Source organism: Pan troglodytes, chromosome 4, assembly GCF_028858775.2.
Source record: "Pan troglodytes isolate AG18354 chromosome 4, NHGRI_mPanTro3-v2.0_pri, whole genome shotgun sequence".
Lineage (NCBI taxonomy): Eukaryota > Metazoa > Chordata > Mammalia > Primates > Hominidae > Pan > Pan troglodytes.
In genome coordinates, this window is record NC_072402.2 from 49373598 (window position 1) to 49390053 (window position 16456).

A 16456-nucleotide genomic window follows, 5' to 3' on the forward strand; every position below is an offset into this window, starting at 1 on the left:
TATCTTTTACTAACTGTATTGACCATGTTACCTCTTGTATGAATTTTTGTTGTTAATTTTTGTTATTTTTTTCTCCTTAAGAAGGAAGAATATTTACTGTTGCCAAATGGAGATTTTGCCCTTAGGGCTATAATATTTGGAAAGTAAACCAGACCTCAGAATTTTGACCCAGAGCAAAACAGCCCTGCAAAGAGCTATTGACAAAATTAAAGTGGAATTTTCAATTAATCTGGTCAACTTTCTGTGGTTAGTTTGTATACTTGCCATCTAAAAATAATTGACATCCCAGTAACAATAATGACAAAGATGATGAATATTTAAGAAGTACTTACGGCCAGGCCTGGTGGCTTATGCCTACAATCCCAGCACTTTGGGAAGCCTAGGTGGGCTGATCACCTTAGGTCAGGAGTTCAAGAGTAGCCTGGCCAACATGGTGAAACCCTGTCTCTACTAAAAATACAAAAATTAGCCGGGCATGGTGGCAGGCACCTGTAGTCCCAGCTACTCAGGAGCCTGAGACAGGAGGATCACTTGAACCCAGGAGGCGGAGGTTGCAGTGAGACAAGATTGCACGCCATTGCACTCCAGCCTGGGCAACAGAGCAAGACTCCATCTCAAAAAAAAAAAAAAAAAAAGTACTTACACTATGCCCATCACATGTTGCTAAGTACTTTACAATCATTCTTATGTTTAATATTAAGAGAAATCATATGAGGTAGGTACAGTTTTAACTCCATTTTACAGAAGAGAAAAATAAGACTTACTAGCCCTAAATTGAACAGTAATTTAATGGCATAGCTGACATTTCAGCCCAGGTCTTTCTAATTTCAGAGTTGAAATCTTTGCCTCTCTATGCTGACTCTAATTTTACTTTATCTTCACGTGAGAAATTTTGCAAAGTAAAAAAGCAATTTTTCATTGTCACGGGAATCAAGTGGGTCACTAAGCCTAATCTAGGTGGTGACAGTGTATTTCGCCCTTTAGTACTAAATAGATTTTTCATTTTCTACCTGTAAACAGTATCTCCTTTTAGGAATCACAATAAGAAAGCAATGTGAGTAGAACATTGAGCTAAGCATATATGATTGTGTGACAATTGGTAAAATAATGAATCTCTAAAATGGGAGACAACCAATTTCTATATATTTCATAGAGATAATATAAGAATAGAATTAGATAATATTTCAGTGAGCTTTTTGCGGGCCTCCTCAGAGGGAAAGTGCTAACATATTACTAGAGTATCATCAATACTTTTCATTGTTATTTGCCAACCTTAGATGATGGTGGGCAGAAAATTCTTTGGCAGACTGCCTTAGCTGGCAGTAGAGAGTATAAGCATGAGTTTGTGTGTCTCCGAGAAATGGATGAAATATTCACAACCTCTGATCTTAACTCTGAGTTTCAAAACTACTCTCACCAGAAGGAACAAGAAAGAACCTATACACTGTCTAGCCAGCAGAATAAAACCAAAGCTGCTCATAGTTTTCTGAATAAATCTTTTTTTAAAAGGGAGGGGGTAGAAATACTGCTCGAGTGATAGCATAGACATATCCAAAGGATTGAATCCATGATGATCTCGTCAAACTCTGGCTGCAAAAGATATGGGATCCCTGCCCAGGGGCGCAGTTCCACAAATGTTCCGTGTAAGTATGGGAACTGTTCCATGCACATTTAACAGATGGAGTAAGAAATATGGCCAAAAAATTAAAAACTGATCTTTGCGTGAGTCCTGGGGGGTCTGACATCGCTATTACAGCCATTGGATGTTCGCCTGAATAAGCCATTCAAGGATTGAATAAGAACCATATGGTCTGAATGGATGTGCTCAGGGACAGTAGCATTAACCAAAGGAGGAAATTTGATGAGCCCAGACGGTGCGCTGGTACTGTGTGTCTATGGGTCAGTCTCCTACAAATCAATGAATATAACTTTCAGCCAGAGAGCTTTCCTTGGATACAGCATCAGCAATAGCCCTTTGGACAGGAATCAGAGCAATGCCATAATTGACGAAATAGTAAATAAGGATTTAGATTGTAAAAACTTTGATAGTAGTGTTGGCATTGTTACTGAACAGGATATTAAGGATAATCAAAACCCAATCCTTGTAATCCCTGTTGGTGACCACAAAGAAGGCTTCAAATACTGGCTTATAGCCAATAGATTGATTTAATGACTCTACAAGACCCAATTAGAGATATAGCCCAGTATTTGGGTTTACATGTAAGTGACATTGATTCCTAATATCTTTCCATAGGAAACATAGGGCTGGATTAGAATAGTATTATTAAATGCCCTTCTAAAGCACTGGATATATAATAGGACGTTTGCAGCCTTAGATCTTAATTTACTTAGGGTAGAATACAGTATGTTTTGACTGGTTCCCAAACTATGAACACAGGAAGTGAAGAAAGAATAGTTCTTCCAATTGCTGTAGAAATTTAAATAGTATGGGATGACAACTTCTGATTTAGAATTTGGGCTGAAATGTAGCTTTAGCATTCCTGCACCTGCACAGTGGAAAGATAAGGCTTTTAATAGTGCTGTGCTCCAACACTCAGCTCTTCTGACTTGGGAAGAATGTTCTGTATTGAATCACTAATATTACTTCCTGCAAAATCTTAGAATTTCCTTAGAGGTCTCTTATTCCAAATGCTGCCTGGACCCAGTACTGGATATTAAAAGGTATACCATAATCACATCTAGAAAAATTTTTTTTTTAAATACTGCGTATACTCATCTTGAAGTTTTCCTTCATGGAAATGTGACAAATTTTCAAAGTTAAATTATTTGATTTATAATGTATCTTTCTTAAAGTCCCTTGATGTAGATCATAATATTTAGTAGTATAATAGCAGGAGATGTTGTTTAATAATAAGTAGTGTTTCTAAAGAAGGCTCTTAAAGCCTGACTGGAATATACCATGTTTCTAGATTGTGTTGAAAACATTTATTTAATTTAGAAGAAATGTGAAAAGCAATAATGAACAATATAAGATTTTATTCTTGGAAAAAAATATGATGGCTTCACTTCTTTAACCTTTATGAATGTGGTTAAACATACCCCAATTAGCAAGAAGAAGGCCAAATTTATCCAATTTATCCGGATAATTTAGACTAAAGTAACATGACTGTTATTTAGAATAGTCCAAAATCACTAGATTGGATAACCTTTGAAAATAAAGATTAGAAACTTGTTTGCATCTACATATTTAACTTTTCTAGTTTAAAACGTAAAGTAAAATTCTATCTCTCTGTAAATAGAGCTTTTACAGGTTTGGTAACTTCAGGTAAAAGAAAGAGTAAAAACAGATGGCACAACACTCAGAATCTCATTATTATGTGGTTATAAGATTTATATATTCCAAGTTGCTTTATTTGGTGTAATCTAATTATTCTACTCATTATTTACACACATTAAACTCTTAATTTATATTGATTAATGCAATCAGCTAGAAGAGTCATTCAAATCACTTGATCCACATGAAGTCCCCATGGGCTTCTTAAAGCCCTTTTGTTAAGTTAAATAAGTTTCTTCTCTTAAAATCATATACTACATTGATGTTTACTACTACCAAAGGAGAAAAGTAGCCATAATTATAAAGAGATCCATTTTTATAAATAACAAAGGAGGAAAACAAAACACAAAAGAACACTTCTGCAGAGATCAAAATCAAACAAGTTGTTCCGTAGGTTTTTAACTTTTTTGAAGGTATGTATGCGTTGAACTATTTTAAAAGTTTCCCTAATCTAAACCATATTGGAATCAAGAACTAAAATTAGTTTCCATTTTATAGTTAAGGAAACAAAAGAGAAGAAAGAAAAGTGACTTGCTTTGGATCAAAGATATTGCTAGAACTGAAGTTTGTAACATAAAGTCCTACACAGACCAAAGTTGTTAACTTGTTAGCTAGTTAACTAAGTTAACTAGTATTAAATTAGAGACTACACTCTTGTCAACTGCTAGGTGACTGATACTTATATTACAAATTATTTACCCATTAATTTTTGTTACTTAACTTTCTGATAAAATTACCTATTATGATATAGCTCCATGGAATAGATATAACCAAAGCATGAATTTATGCAGTATAAGGCCTTTTAGCAAACCATTTATGAAATGCTACTGTTGTGTAGACTTTAGTGATGAACACTGAGCAGCATTTTACGAAGTGAATATTGTATTTATCATTTACCTAAAGAATGACTTTAGTTCATGTGACTTTTCTCACTGCCCTACATTTTGTGAACATTCTAGAAATGTGTAATAATATTAATAAATACTTTGGAACCTACATCTTTAAGTATTCTTGTAGCTCTCACAATTCTTTTGTCACCTGACAAATGAAAAAACCTGACTATTTTTTCTCTACAAATCATAGGTATATACAAAGAGGTCTGAAATAACGTGTATCTACAGCTGTGTTTAAAAAAAACTCTACTATTATTTTGTATTTTATGTAGTTATAAAAATCCAGTAAAGCATGTTATTCTTTAATGTCTTCAAATACATAATCATACACCTCCAATGGATTTTTTTTTACCACTAATTTTTTTATGTATTTTAGACAGATAATCCCTTTTCTACTAGTATGTGATCTTGGGCAAGTCAATTCTTTTAGGTTCTGGTTTCCTCATCTGAAAAACTGAAGTGCTTAGGCCTTATGAATTCTGAAGTTCCTTTGAGCTTTAGATTCAACTCTGTGATTATATAAAATAAATGTAAAATCAAGCTTTAATGTTATTTGAAATCAATAATGCTAAGTTTCCAATTTGAAAAAATAGGCATGTTTTAAGATTTGAAGTTTCTAAAAGTGTCAGTTCTCATTAATTGCAGACAGGGAAAAAAAAAAAGCAGTTAATTGCTGGCCAGGACTATACTGCTCAGTTATTTGCATAGGAAAACTGGGTGCAAACATAAATATTTTTACACACAGTTACTTGTAGTAAGAAAACCACAAAACTGGAGATTATTTGGCCAGATGTTGTGACTTTTGTATAGGTGCAGATCTGATACAAATAACATATCACTATAAAAATTGTTCTTCAAGACCAACTAGCTAAGTCATAAGTTTTCAAGTGGAACATTTTCTCCTTCTCAAGTATACATTATCAGTAACCCTGATCACAGGGTTGATACTATATTATTGGTTTAGCCAACTGCCTCTTCTTCATCATTCTGGACAGATGATCTTTTTTTCTTCGTGATCATTTTTATTGCTCAAAACTCAATAATCTTTCTTAATATCCTGTTTTAATATTTATCAGACTTAGGGTCAGATATTCTTCCCTACAGCCAAGGAAATGTTAACTTCCTCTTGCCTAATTTTTTATAGACAAATAATTGCTCAGCACTGCTCTAAAAAGTCCGTTATGCTGTTACAACTAGCACAGCTCATTGATTGTCAATTTGGTACCATCTACTAGGAAACAAATATGAATTTGGTTTCTTTACCCTCCAGTATCTCCAGTTCCTTCCTGACATGTGATAACCAAAATAGGACACAATTCCTTAATTTAACTACTTATTAATTAATCTAATTAATTTTTGTTGCATACATACTATGTGCCAATTAATTAATCTAATAAATTTTTGTTACATACACACTACATGCCAAGTGCTATTCTAGGCATTCATTGTTTCCAATAAAACGTTTTGTGGTGATGCAAATGTTCTGCATCTGCTCTGTCCAACATAGTAGCCACTAGCTACCTGTGGCTAGTGGGTCTGAGGAACTGAATTCTTTAATTAATTTAAATTTAAATAGCCACAAGTGACTCTTGAGGCTTTTACATTACAAAGAAGTAATTTGATAACTAAACAGGGCAATTTAAAGTAGTGGTAAGTGGTAAGAGGGAACTAAAGCAGTAGGACAGATTCACTGTTACATGGTCTGGGAGCAGGAAAGGGTATTGAGGTATCATTTTAGAATGAGGATGGTCAAGGAAAGGTCTCTCTGTTGAAATGACACTTGACCTGAGACTGAAAGATGAGAAGACAGCAGTAGAAGGAATTGGGAACAAAGCATTACTAGAAGGACCAGTAAATTTAGATGCTCTAAGGAGGAACAAGCTTAGTGTATGAAGGTGGAAATCCAATGTGTCTGGAGTAATCTGTGTAAGAGAGAGAATGGGGCTGAGGAAGGAGGCAGGGGCTAGATCACTAAATCTACTGTTGATCAGTGTTATGGAAATAGGAAACCACCGAGTTTTTTTAAGCAAAAAGGTGGCATAATGTGATAGCATGTTTTTAAAAGATCTTTCTAAATGCTCTCTGGAAAATAGATTCTAGGAGAAAAAAGTAGAAGCACAATGATCAGGTAAGAAGCTACTCCATTTGCCAGTTTGATCTAGAGTATAGCGATGAAGAAGGTGAAAAGTAAAAGAATTCCAGGGATATTCTGGAGATAAAACCAACAAAGCTTGGTGATAGAATTAGTATAATAAACTGATCACTTTCTAAGTACCACATCATGATCCCTTTTCATTTTAATATAAGGTTGAATTTTTATTAAACAACCTAAAATTGATGACATTTGTTCAACTTTGCTGATAACCATGTTCCTTATTGTTATTCATATAAACAAATGACTTTCATAGTAGCATTATTTTGGTTTGTCAAAGTTTGATAATTTGAAAAATGCATCAACAAAAGTCTACAAATGCTTGGTTTAAAAAAGGCTTTCATTTGCCATATTCTGCAAATAAGATTTATCATGCTAGAGTTATGAGTTGATTTTGTGATGTCTGTGTCTCAATAAATTATTCCTGGCTTTCTACTTAGGTGCAGTATGTGTGGTTTATTACGGAGAGTAGAGCTGAGCAGAATTCCAGTACATATGTTCATGTGGGGGCCATACACATGGCTAGTCAGTGTATATAAGGGTTTTTTTGTACCCAGTCCCTAATGTCTTGGCATTACTTTTATTATGTCTGCAGTGCTCATGTAGATGAAATGCCACAACACATTCTTTTACTATTGTAGCCTCAACCGGCTTTTTTTTTTTTTTTTTTTAAGAAAGAGCAATTACCATCATAAAAATTCCTTACTGGGGAACCTTCCATATTGCGTTATCATTCCATGAGTCTAATAATAGTGAAATATAAAGAAAAATTTTAAATAAAATACTAAAATATCTAAAAAAGACTTTGAGGTCTATAGCTAGCTCTATAATGAGAAACACTAAAAGTCAAGAGGAATAGAAACAAGGGAAAAGAAGCAATATGACTTTTTTTTAGAACTCCCAATACATGTTAGAGGCTTATAAATCATGGTCTAGCTAAGATAATTCACAAGTCACATGCACCTTCACCAGTGTCTAAACACAGTTAGAGAACTATCTGTCTGTTATCAATTGGGAGAATGCTAATGCCTATAATTGGTCAGTACCTGACCCTTATGTATTTCTATCCTGATAGCTCTATCTGCCTAAAAGCTAATTCTGTGTTTTCTGTGAAATCTTGCAGTGGTGTTATCAGGGAGATTGTGTTCCTTTTGGCACTTGGCCCCAGAGCATAGATGGGGGCTGGGGTCCCTGGTCACTATGGGGAGAGTGCAGCAGGACCTGCGGGGGAGGCGTCTCCTCATCCCTAAGACACTGTGACAGTCCAGCGTAAGTAGCTAAAGTAAGCCGGAGCCAACAAAAAGACACAGTTGGAAATGATTCAAAGCTGTGGTTTCACATGTTATCTGTAAAAACGTTTCGCTAGTGAGCCAAGTACTTGTCTTCAGAACAAGCCATAGGCACAGGAAAGTGGAGGAGCTTTGTTAGACAGACTTTCTTTTTCTTCCTTTCCCCTTATTGTGTAACCAAAAATAAAATGTAAAAAATAGAAAGTATTGTGTATCTGTCCCAGATAAGCCAGACTTTTAATCTAATAATAATCAGATTTCCTCCTCCAAAAACTACTGAATTATGGATGAATCCAGATCTGGTCTTAGCTACATTACTATTATTCCCAGGAAACCTAAGGTCTTTTCACATGTCACATAAAATTATTACTGCTACATTAGTATTAAAAGGACCAATGAGAGCACTTCAAGGGTTGAAATGCCTTGATACGCATCACAAATCACAATGAAAAGAATACTGCCCATGTGTTAAAATAGTTTCCATTCATATGCCCCCATTAATCATCTTCCGGAGCTGCCACCACTTTTCTCCCCATGACTGTTTTATGCAGGTCAGACTGCACCTCTTCCACCACTGTTTTCTCCAGCCAGAGTCCCCCTGGCACAAGGCCAGCGCCATCAGTATTCTTTGCTAGCTCTGTTGCTTCTCCCTCCTACCAGTGCTCCATGCCCATTACAGGTGAACGGTTCCTCTAGTTGTACTTTCTTGTCCTCCCTGAGACTAAACTGTTCTTTGGCTGCCGCATGTCAAGTGCCCATTTTTGTCTAGAACGCTGGTTGAGGACCTTCTTTCCCAGCTAGTATTTGATGGAGAATGATGTTATGATAACGGCTTTTCCTTTTTTTTTCTCCTTCTGAAATAAAAGATGGTCTATTTTTATTTTTTAGTTTTTCTCCATTTTTAACTCAGGATCCCTCTCTTTGGTTCCTGTCTCCAACTGTCTTTTTTCTTTTCTTTTACTCTTTTTAGCTTGTTTTGCTTTATGTTAGTTCTGTGTTTCCATTCTCCCACTTCCTATCAATTATTCCTCTCTTGCTAAACAGAGCTTCCTGTTACCCATTCATAAACCAGTCATGCTACCACCATCCCCACTATCTTGTTTTTGTCTGACCAACCCATTTCTCTCAAGCTGGTTCAAGCTGAGCCATTTCCCTTCCTTACTTAGAGTCAGCATTCACTGGCATTCAAAATATATTCAAAATGTAGCTTTAATGATCCCATTGATACCAGTGAGCCAAAATTATAATTTAGACTTGATCTTTTTAAAAAAATTACAGAATAACTAACGTAAGTTCAACTGAAAGCTGCTATAAATTAATCAAAGTATAAAAAACCCTGTGATAAATAATATACCCAGATACTTAAGGGAAAAAACTGGACCTCTTTTAAAAGAAGAAATTAGTTGTTTTTATCACTCAATGGTAGTATGCCCAAATAATACCAATGGTTTTCCCTGATGTTAAATCCTTTAAAGATTAACTTATATTAGTCAAATATTTGACGTCTTACTGTTTCATTAATTTTGGTGAAATATAAAATATTTAGTATTTATATAATGCAAAGCCATCTGATTTTTAGATTTAAATTTTTAAACTTCATGGACTATTTTGAAATAAGATGGAAATTTGTTTTTGCATTATTCACTTTGAATGAAAGCTATTTCCAAGGAGTTATTTCATGTCTCCTTGCTTCCTGTCTGGAGTAAAAACAAACTTTCCATTTCCTAGTTGGTGAACATATAGCATCAGATTATGGATTTTGTTGAATATGATTTAAATGGCTTTTCATTATAAATAAGTGATTTTTACTATGATAATTAGAAAATATATTGATTCAATTGATTTTCTTGAGAATGTAAATCATGACAATTAAGAATCTTATAAATTACTAGTAAATTAATACAAAATTAATAGTACTATTAATACAAATTAATAATAAACTGCCTTAATTTTTATGTTCAACAACCATAATTATTGCTAACAATCACCAGCATGATTACTTTAATAATTAAAACATGTCAAATGATACATTTTTTGAAAGTAAACTTTAGTATGTTTTCATGAAGTAATATATATACTCTTTGGACAGATGTATTATATTCACATTTTAAACACAATGTTTTTTCAGACCTTCAGGAGGTGGAAAATATTGCCTTGGGGAAAGGAAACGGTATCGCTCCTGTAACACAGATGTAAGTAAAACCAAACTCTGCTATGAAAAATTAGCTTACTCTTTCCCTAGAGTAGGGAATTAATTTTAAACTATTTGATAAGAAATACATGTGTGTGAAGGTCACATTAATTTTCTAAATTGTTAATAATGAATGGAGCTGGCCTCAGCTCCATCAATTCCATTAATAAGGGTCAGGGGGAGCTCCAGTACTGGGAACAAGTATATTCTTCCCCAACAGATATCAAGAGAGGCACACACACCCTGAACTGCCCTGCCCCACACACTCACAACTTCAACACCACTATCTTTCTTGACTCCACAGAATTAATCTTATTATGCCCTTTATTCCATTTTATGTTTGCCACTGCAAGAAGCCCCAGACTCCTACATTATCCCTCATCCAATAGATAAGATGCTGTATATTTCCTCCTCTGTTCTGTTTTGTATCCCTGCCCAACTACTGAAACTTCTTCTGTACTTTCAGGAATTCAAAACCCCTAATACTCACTTCTCTGAATTTTCCTTCCTTTCACCTTCTTACTTTAATGGAAACTAGGTCTTCCTCTGAAGATATTGCTTCTCCTATAGTCTTCAAACTGGGTAGGCTTTTGTTTTCTCTCTTAGCCCTTGAATGACTGAGCCTCAAAGTGGATTGACAATGTTTATATCTCATTACTCCTCCAGATCACTCTTCCTCCCCCTATCTAAAAACCACAGCTTTTAATTAATGTCATTAGACTGTTAACATTTTCATGCTTTCCACCTCTACTACTGTCTTAATTCTTGGTGATTTTATAAATATGCAGATGATTGTCCTAACATCTTCTCTTCTGGATTTTTTTCATAAACATACAAACATTCTCCTATCTGTAAACAAACAAACCAAAAAACCATGCTAGTTATTTTCCCATTGCCTTGTTTCCCATTGAAACAACATTTCTCAAAAGACTTGTCTATACTTACTGAATCCATTTCCTCTCTTCACATTATTTTTTCTAGAATTGCTCCTATCAGGTTTTTGCCTTGATCATTCTATGGAAATACTCTTGTTAAGTCACAGGTGATTTCCATGCTGTTAAATCTAATAGTCAATTCTAAGTCTTCAGCTTACTACTTCACTTTCAATAGGCTTCCAGGAAACTACAACATTTTAGTTGTTCTTTTACATTAATGCTTACTCCTCTTCCTCCTTCATTGGCTCCTACTCTTTTTTTTTGTTTTTTGTTTGTTTGTTTGTTTGTTTGTTTGTTTTTGAGACAGAGCCTTGTTCTGTTGGCCAGGCCAGGCTGGAGTGCAGTGGCGCCATCTTGGCTCACTGTAACCTCTGTCTCCTGGATTCAAGCAATTCTCCTGCCTCGGCCTCCCGAGTAGCTGTATTACAGGTGTGTGCCACCACACCTGGCTAATTTTATATATATATATATACACTTTTTAGTAGAGACTGGGGTTTCACCACATTGGCCAGACTGGTCTCGAACTCCTGACCTCAGGTGATCCACCCGCCTCGGCCTCCCAAAGTGCCGGGATTACAGGTGTGAGCCATCACACCCGGCCAGTTCCTACTACTCTTTACTCTGACCTCAATGTTAGAGTACCCAAGAGTTAGTCAGTGGCCTGTGTCTCTGCTCTACCAATACTCCTTTCTTTGGTGATCTTATCTGGTTCCATTGCTTTTGTACCATTTATTTGCCATTTGACCCAAAATTTATATCTTCAGCCTGTACTTCTTTCATGAATTCCAGGTTCATATCTTATATTTAAATAGACTTTTAATGGACATCTAATGTTTAACATGTCCAACTGTTATCCCCAAAACATTTTCTCTACTCGTTCTTCCAGCAATTTTTCCCATCTCAGATGTAACTCCATTTGGCTTACACCAAAAATCCTAGAGTCTTTCTTGACACCTTTTTCTGTCTCATAGCTTATATCCAATTCCTCAGGAAATCCCATTTGTTTTGCCTTCAAAGTATATCGTAGGTGCTGCCTAACTTCACTACTGCTGCTCTGGGTCTAAGTTACCATTATCTTTCACAGGATTACTCTAATAGCCTTTTATGAGGATTCCCCTTTGCTATCCAGTCCTCGATATAGGATGCAGAGTGAATCAGATTATCGTTTACTCAAAACCCCTCAATGGCTCCCCATTTTACTTAAATCCAAAGTCGTTACAATGGCCTGCAAGGTCTACACAATCTGGCTTTCATTACTTCTCTGAACTCATCTCTTACTATTTTCTTTCTCGTTATCTCTGCTCCAGCAACATAGGTCTCCTTCCTTAAACATGCCTGACATGCTCCTACCTTCTGGCTTTTGCAGTGACTATTCCCTTTGCCTTGTGTACTCTTCTCCCAAAATATCTGTGTGGTTAACTCTCTCGCCTCACCTTTACTCAACTGTCACCTTTTCAATGAGACCATTCTGAGTACTGAACTTAAAATTGCAACCCTCTCCACTCCCTACAACTCTAGGACTCCTAATCTTCCTTACCCTACTCTATTTTCTGCCCTTCTATCACCTATATAGTTAATTTGTCTTATTTAATTCTATTAAAATTGTATTTTGGAGTATTTTGGAATAATTACATGTAGCTTCAATTATGATGATCTTTTAGAGTTACCAGTATTATTTATTCATTTGTTTAAAAAATAATTGAATGCCTATTGTATATTAGACCATGCTTGGGTGAGAAAGACAATCTCTGCCCTCAAAGAGCTTATAAATTTATTGGGAAATCACTTAGGTACAGACAATTATAATACAGAGTGGTAAGTGATATGATGGGATTCAGTATGGGATGCTATAGAAGTGCATAGAATGGCACCTAACCTAATTAGGGACTTAAGGACTTTGTCCCACAGGAAGCTAGAGACATGAAGGGCAAATCTAAGGAGACCAGAAAATAGTGAAAATGAGAGCATCTTAGAAGGAAAATTAAGTGCAAGGCCTAGAGGCTAAGAAGTGTGATCTTTATCTTGGGACATTTGAAACCATTGAAAGAGCCTGAGATTGATGCTTTAGATGAGAATGGATTGGTGAAAGACAAGATTACAACAGAACAATAAATCAAGAAAAATGTAAGGATATTGGTAAGAATGATTGAAGTGCTGAACCATGGGCTCTGCGCTAGGAATAACAGTGGAGTCCAAAGAGGGCTAACAGGGAATAAATTAAGGACCTAACTTAAAAAGCCATAAAAATCAAAGGACCAGAATAGTAGGAAATACAGGGTGAGAGAGATAGAAGGTGAGGAGATCAGAGAATGAAATGTATTTGAATTAAAGATATGACAAGTGAGAATATTCTCAATGATGACAAATCTGGAGTGTGGCCATGGGAGTGTGTGCCTAACTTGACTGGAGGTAAAGGAGTTCAAAGAACTTAAGGCTTGAGAGGGGGACCTTTAACATATGGATATTAAAGTCACTCAGGATGCTACTGGAACTTAAAATATAGGGTAATACTGTGAACAGGCTATCAAACTCCTTAATAAATGAGAAAGCAAGGCACAGTGGCTCAGGCCTGTAATCCCTGCACTTTGGGAGGCTGAGGCAGGCAGATCTCCTGAGTCCAGGAGTTCAAGACCGTCCTGGGCAACATGGTGAAAACTTGTCTTAAGCAAAAAAAAAAAAAAAAAAAAAAAGAGAGAGAGAGAAAGAGAGAGAAAAAGTGACCCTTATTTATTAAACCAGATAGGGGTGAAGCCAGATAGTGATTTGGATGAACAGTATGAATCTCAGAAGAATGGAAGTTTTATGTAAGGGTAGAAGAACTCAATACCTATCTACAATATATCACACTTTTAGGTAGAAGTGAGAAAATCAAACCCACCTCTCAATTCCCAACTCATTCCATTATTATATAATTGCAGGGTTGGGCATACATTTAGACCCTAATGATATATGTATTATATACTGTAATGTGAATAATGGTAACAGGAAAAAAATGCCAAACATCTCAGCTTGTTGCATTTTATTCATGAGTTATATGTTAGATGTTCAGATTGTAGAACTTACTATTGGTGGGTTGAGATTTCTATTACTATCTTTGTCTTCTGTTTCATCTTTCAGCAGATTATAAGGAGGTACAGTTAACATAACTATATTATGGATACATATATTTATGTTTTCTTCATTAATATTGACTCTACTAGCTCAGAACTTGAGGCAGTTCTGCTGTCATACTAAAATGTATTTTCATGCTATCCAAGTTAATAAAGTTGTCTGAATGTAATTTTGTTTAAGCTGGGGCTTGCTTTAATGTAATCTAATATATAAAAATTTACCAAATACCTAATCTACACTAGCACTGTCTAATAGAACTTTCTTCAGTGATGAAAATATTGTATGTGTGCACTGTCCAGCCCGATAGCCACTAGCCAAATTAGCTATTAAGGACTTGAAATGTTGCTAGTGCAGCTGAAGAACAGAAATTCTAAGTTTAATTAGTTTTAATTTGAACAGCCCCATGTGGCTAGTGGCAACCATATAGGATGGTACAGAGCTCGACAGTCTAGCTATGCAACAGAAAAATTCTCGTTATAAAGAAGATTGTAAATTTTATGTGTAAAATTCTCAAAACAAATCACTGTTAGCTCATAAAGGGTTCACACCTGTAATACCAATTACTCAGGAGGTTGAGGTGGGAGTATCACTTGAGCCCAGGAGTTTGAGGCTGCAGTGAGCTATGATCACACCACCACACTACAGCCTGGGTGACAGTGAGACCCTGACTCAAAATAAATAAATTTTAAAAATTAAATTAAAAAATGAATAAATACATAAATAAATGTAGAGAGACTTCCATTTTTGGTCATGATAGACTAGGTTATTCTGACAAAATTTTTTTTAATTGCTCAGTAAGATTTTTTTTTTAATCATTTAAAAATTAGCAAAGAACTGACAAGATAATGAAGGGGATGCCAGGAGGTCAAATTCTATGAGAAAGGGGAACATAAAAAGATAAGTAGAGCATCCAAGCACCTAAAGTACTTCTGCCCTGATGATATTGAGAGGAAGAGAAAAGATAAACTGTTCCAGTGTTGTTTCTTAAGTATTACGAAAGTTGTCCCCGGATCTCCTCCCCTGCTCCTCAGCAAATTTTTTTCAGGTTTTCAAACATCATATGCTCTCAGTCATAAGTGGGAGCTAAGCTATGAGGATGCAAAGGCATAAGGATGATGCAATGGACTTTGAGGGCTTGGGGGAAAGGGTGGAAGGGGAGTGAGGGATAAAATACTATACATTGGGTGCAGTGTCCGCTGCAGAATCTCAGAAATCATCACTAAAGAACTTAGGCATGTAACCAAACACCACCTGTTCCCCAAAAACCTATTGAAATAAAAAAATTAAAATTAAAAAAAAAGTCTTCAAGTTGTATTTGCCAGGAGGTCACTGTGGCCACCCTTAAAGCAGCCGTTGACAAAAGGAATAAGATTACCAGAATTGGTTTAGATTAATAGTGATTTGCCCTAAAATGGGGTTAGGGTCACCCCTCCTGAGAGGTAGATTCGTAAGCAAAATATCGAACTTCTATTAGCAAGAAAGCAGAGAGTAATGGATAGTGGGTACGCGACAGGTGTCTACCTCAGAGCTATTTTAATTTCTATCTTTACTAGTAGAAGTAGTAGCCACAGATGTAGTGGTAGTAGTAGGAGCAACTGCTGCTGACATTTACTGAGCACTACTATGTACCAAACATATTATTGTAATCATATTATCTTCCCATACTGAGAGAAGTTCTCCTCCTCCTTGTCAGTAGTGAGTTGGTTTGGTGGAGTATTTTATATTTCCATTCTTTCAACATAAATCTAGAAAAACTATGATAATATAAAGTTTTGGTATAGTTTGCTCTGTTACAAACTTGCTTCTGCAACACAAATTATCTTATATTTGATTGTTATTTTGTGATATTAAATAATATAGCAGTGGGAGTCAAACAACATCAGCGTAGCTGAGGAGCAAAGGAAAATTGGACTGCACATGATGACCATTCACCCCACATTCTATTTTTTGCTCAGTTTGGCCACATGCAGCATCATAGGAGCCCTTATTATGTGTTTCTGCCTGTTCTTCCTACACTGGCCTCCTGTTTCTCTAACTCAGCAGTCTCAACTGATAAGCTTTCCTTATTTTTTCAAGTTTTTAAAAAGATAAAATCTTACATTTACTCCAGTATTTCTTTGCTAGGAATTTGCCATGTGTTCAAAATATTGTGCTAGCATTTTATTAGAATTTTTTTCTTTTTGTTTTAATGCCCTGTCTTTGAATCGTCTGCCTCTAACCCAATTTTTCCCATATGCCTGCTATTCTTAGTGTGCAATTTTGCGGAAAGAGATTTTTCATGAATGCGTGTGTCATATTAGAGCAGAAGCATCTACATTTTAAAAATCTATTCTAACAGCTTCTATTATATAACCTATGGAATTTAATAATAAATCATAAAAGGTGAGGTGATTGGAGTTAAGACTGAGTAATGTGGCCGGGCGTGGTAGCTCGCTCCTGTAATCCCAGCACTTTGGGAGTCCAAGGTGAGCGGATCACTTGAGGTCAGGAGTTCGAGACCAGCCTGGGCAACATGGTGAAACCCCTTCTCTACAAAAAATACAAAAATTAGCTGGGCATGGTGGTGCATGCCTGTAGTCCTAGCTACTTG

General features: G+C 35.8%; 1 protein-coding gene across 4 annotated transcripts in view; it reads left to right on the top strand.

Moving 5' to 3' along the window:
• The window catches only part of ADAMTS6 (ADAM metallopeptidase with thrombospondin type 1 motif 6), a 339082-nt gene that overhangs the window by 221510 nt on the left and 101116 nt on the right, over positions 1–16456 (top strand). For 3 of the 4 annotated variants that reach the window (XR_010157222.1, XM_526907.7, XM_024353403.3), the window contains 2 exons: positions 7464–7609; positions 9758–9821. Coding sequence is in view for 3 of the 4 variants with exons in the window: in XM_526907.7 (XP_526907.2) it covers positions 7464–7609; positions 9758–9821 (210 nt within the window). In the remaining variant the exon portion in view is untranslated. The remainder of the gene's footprint in view (positions 1–7463; positions 7610–9757; positions 9822–16456) is intronic. The other variant, XM_063811175.1, reaches the window with a different exon arrangement.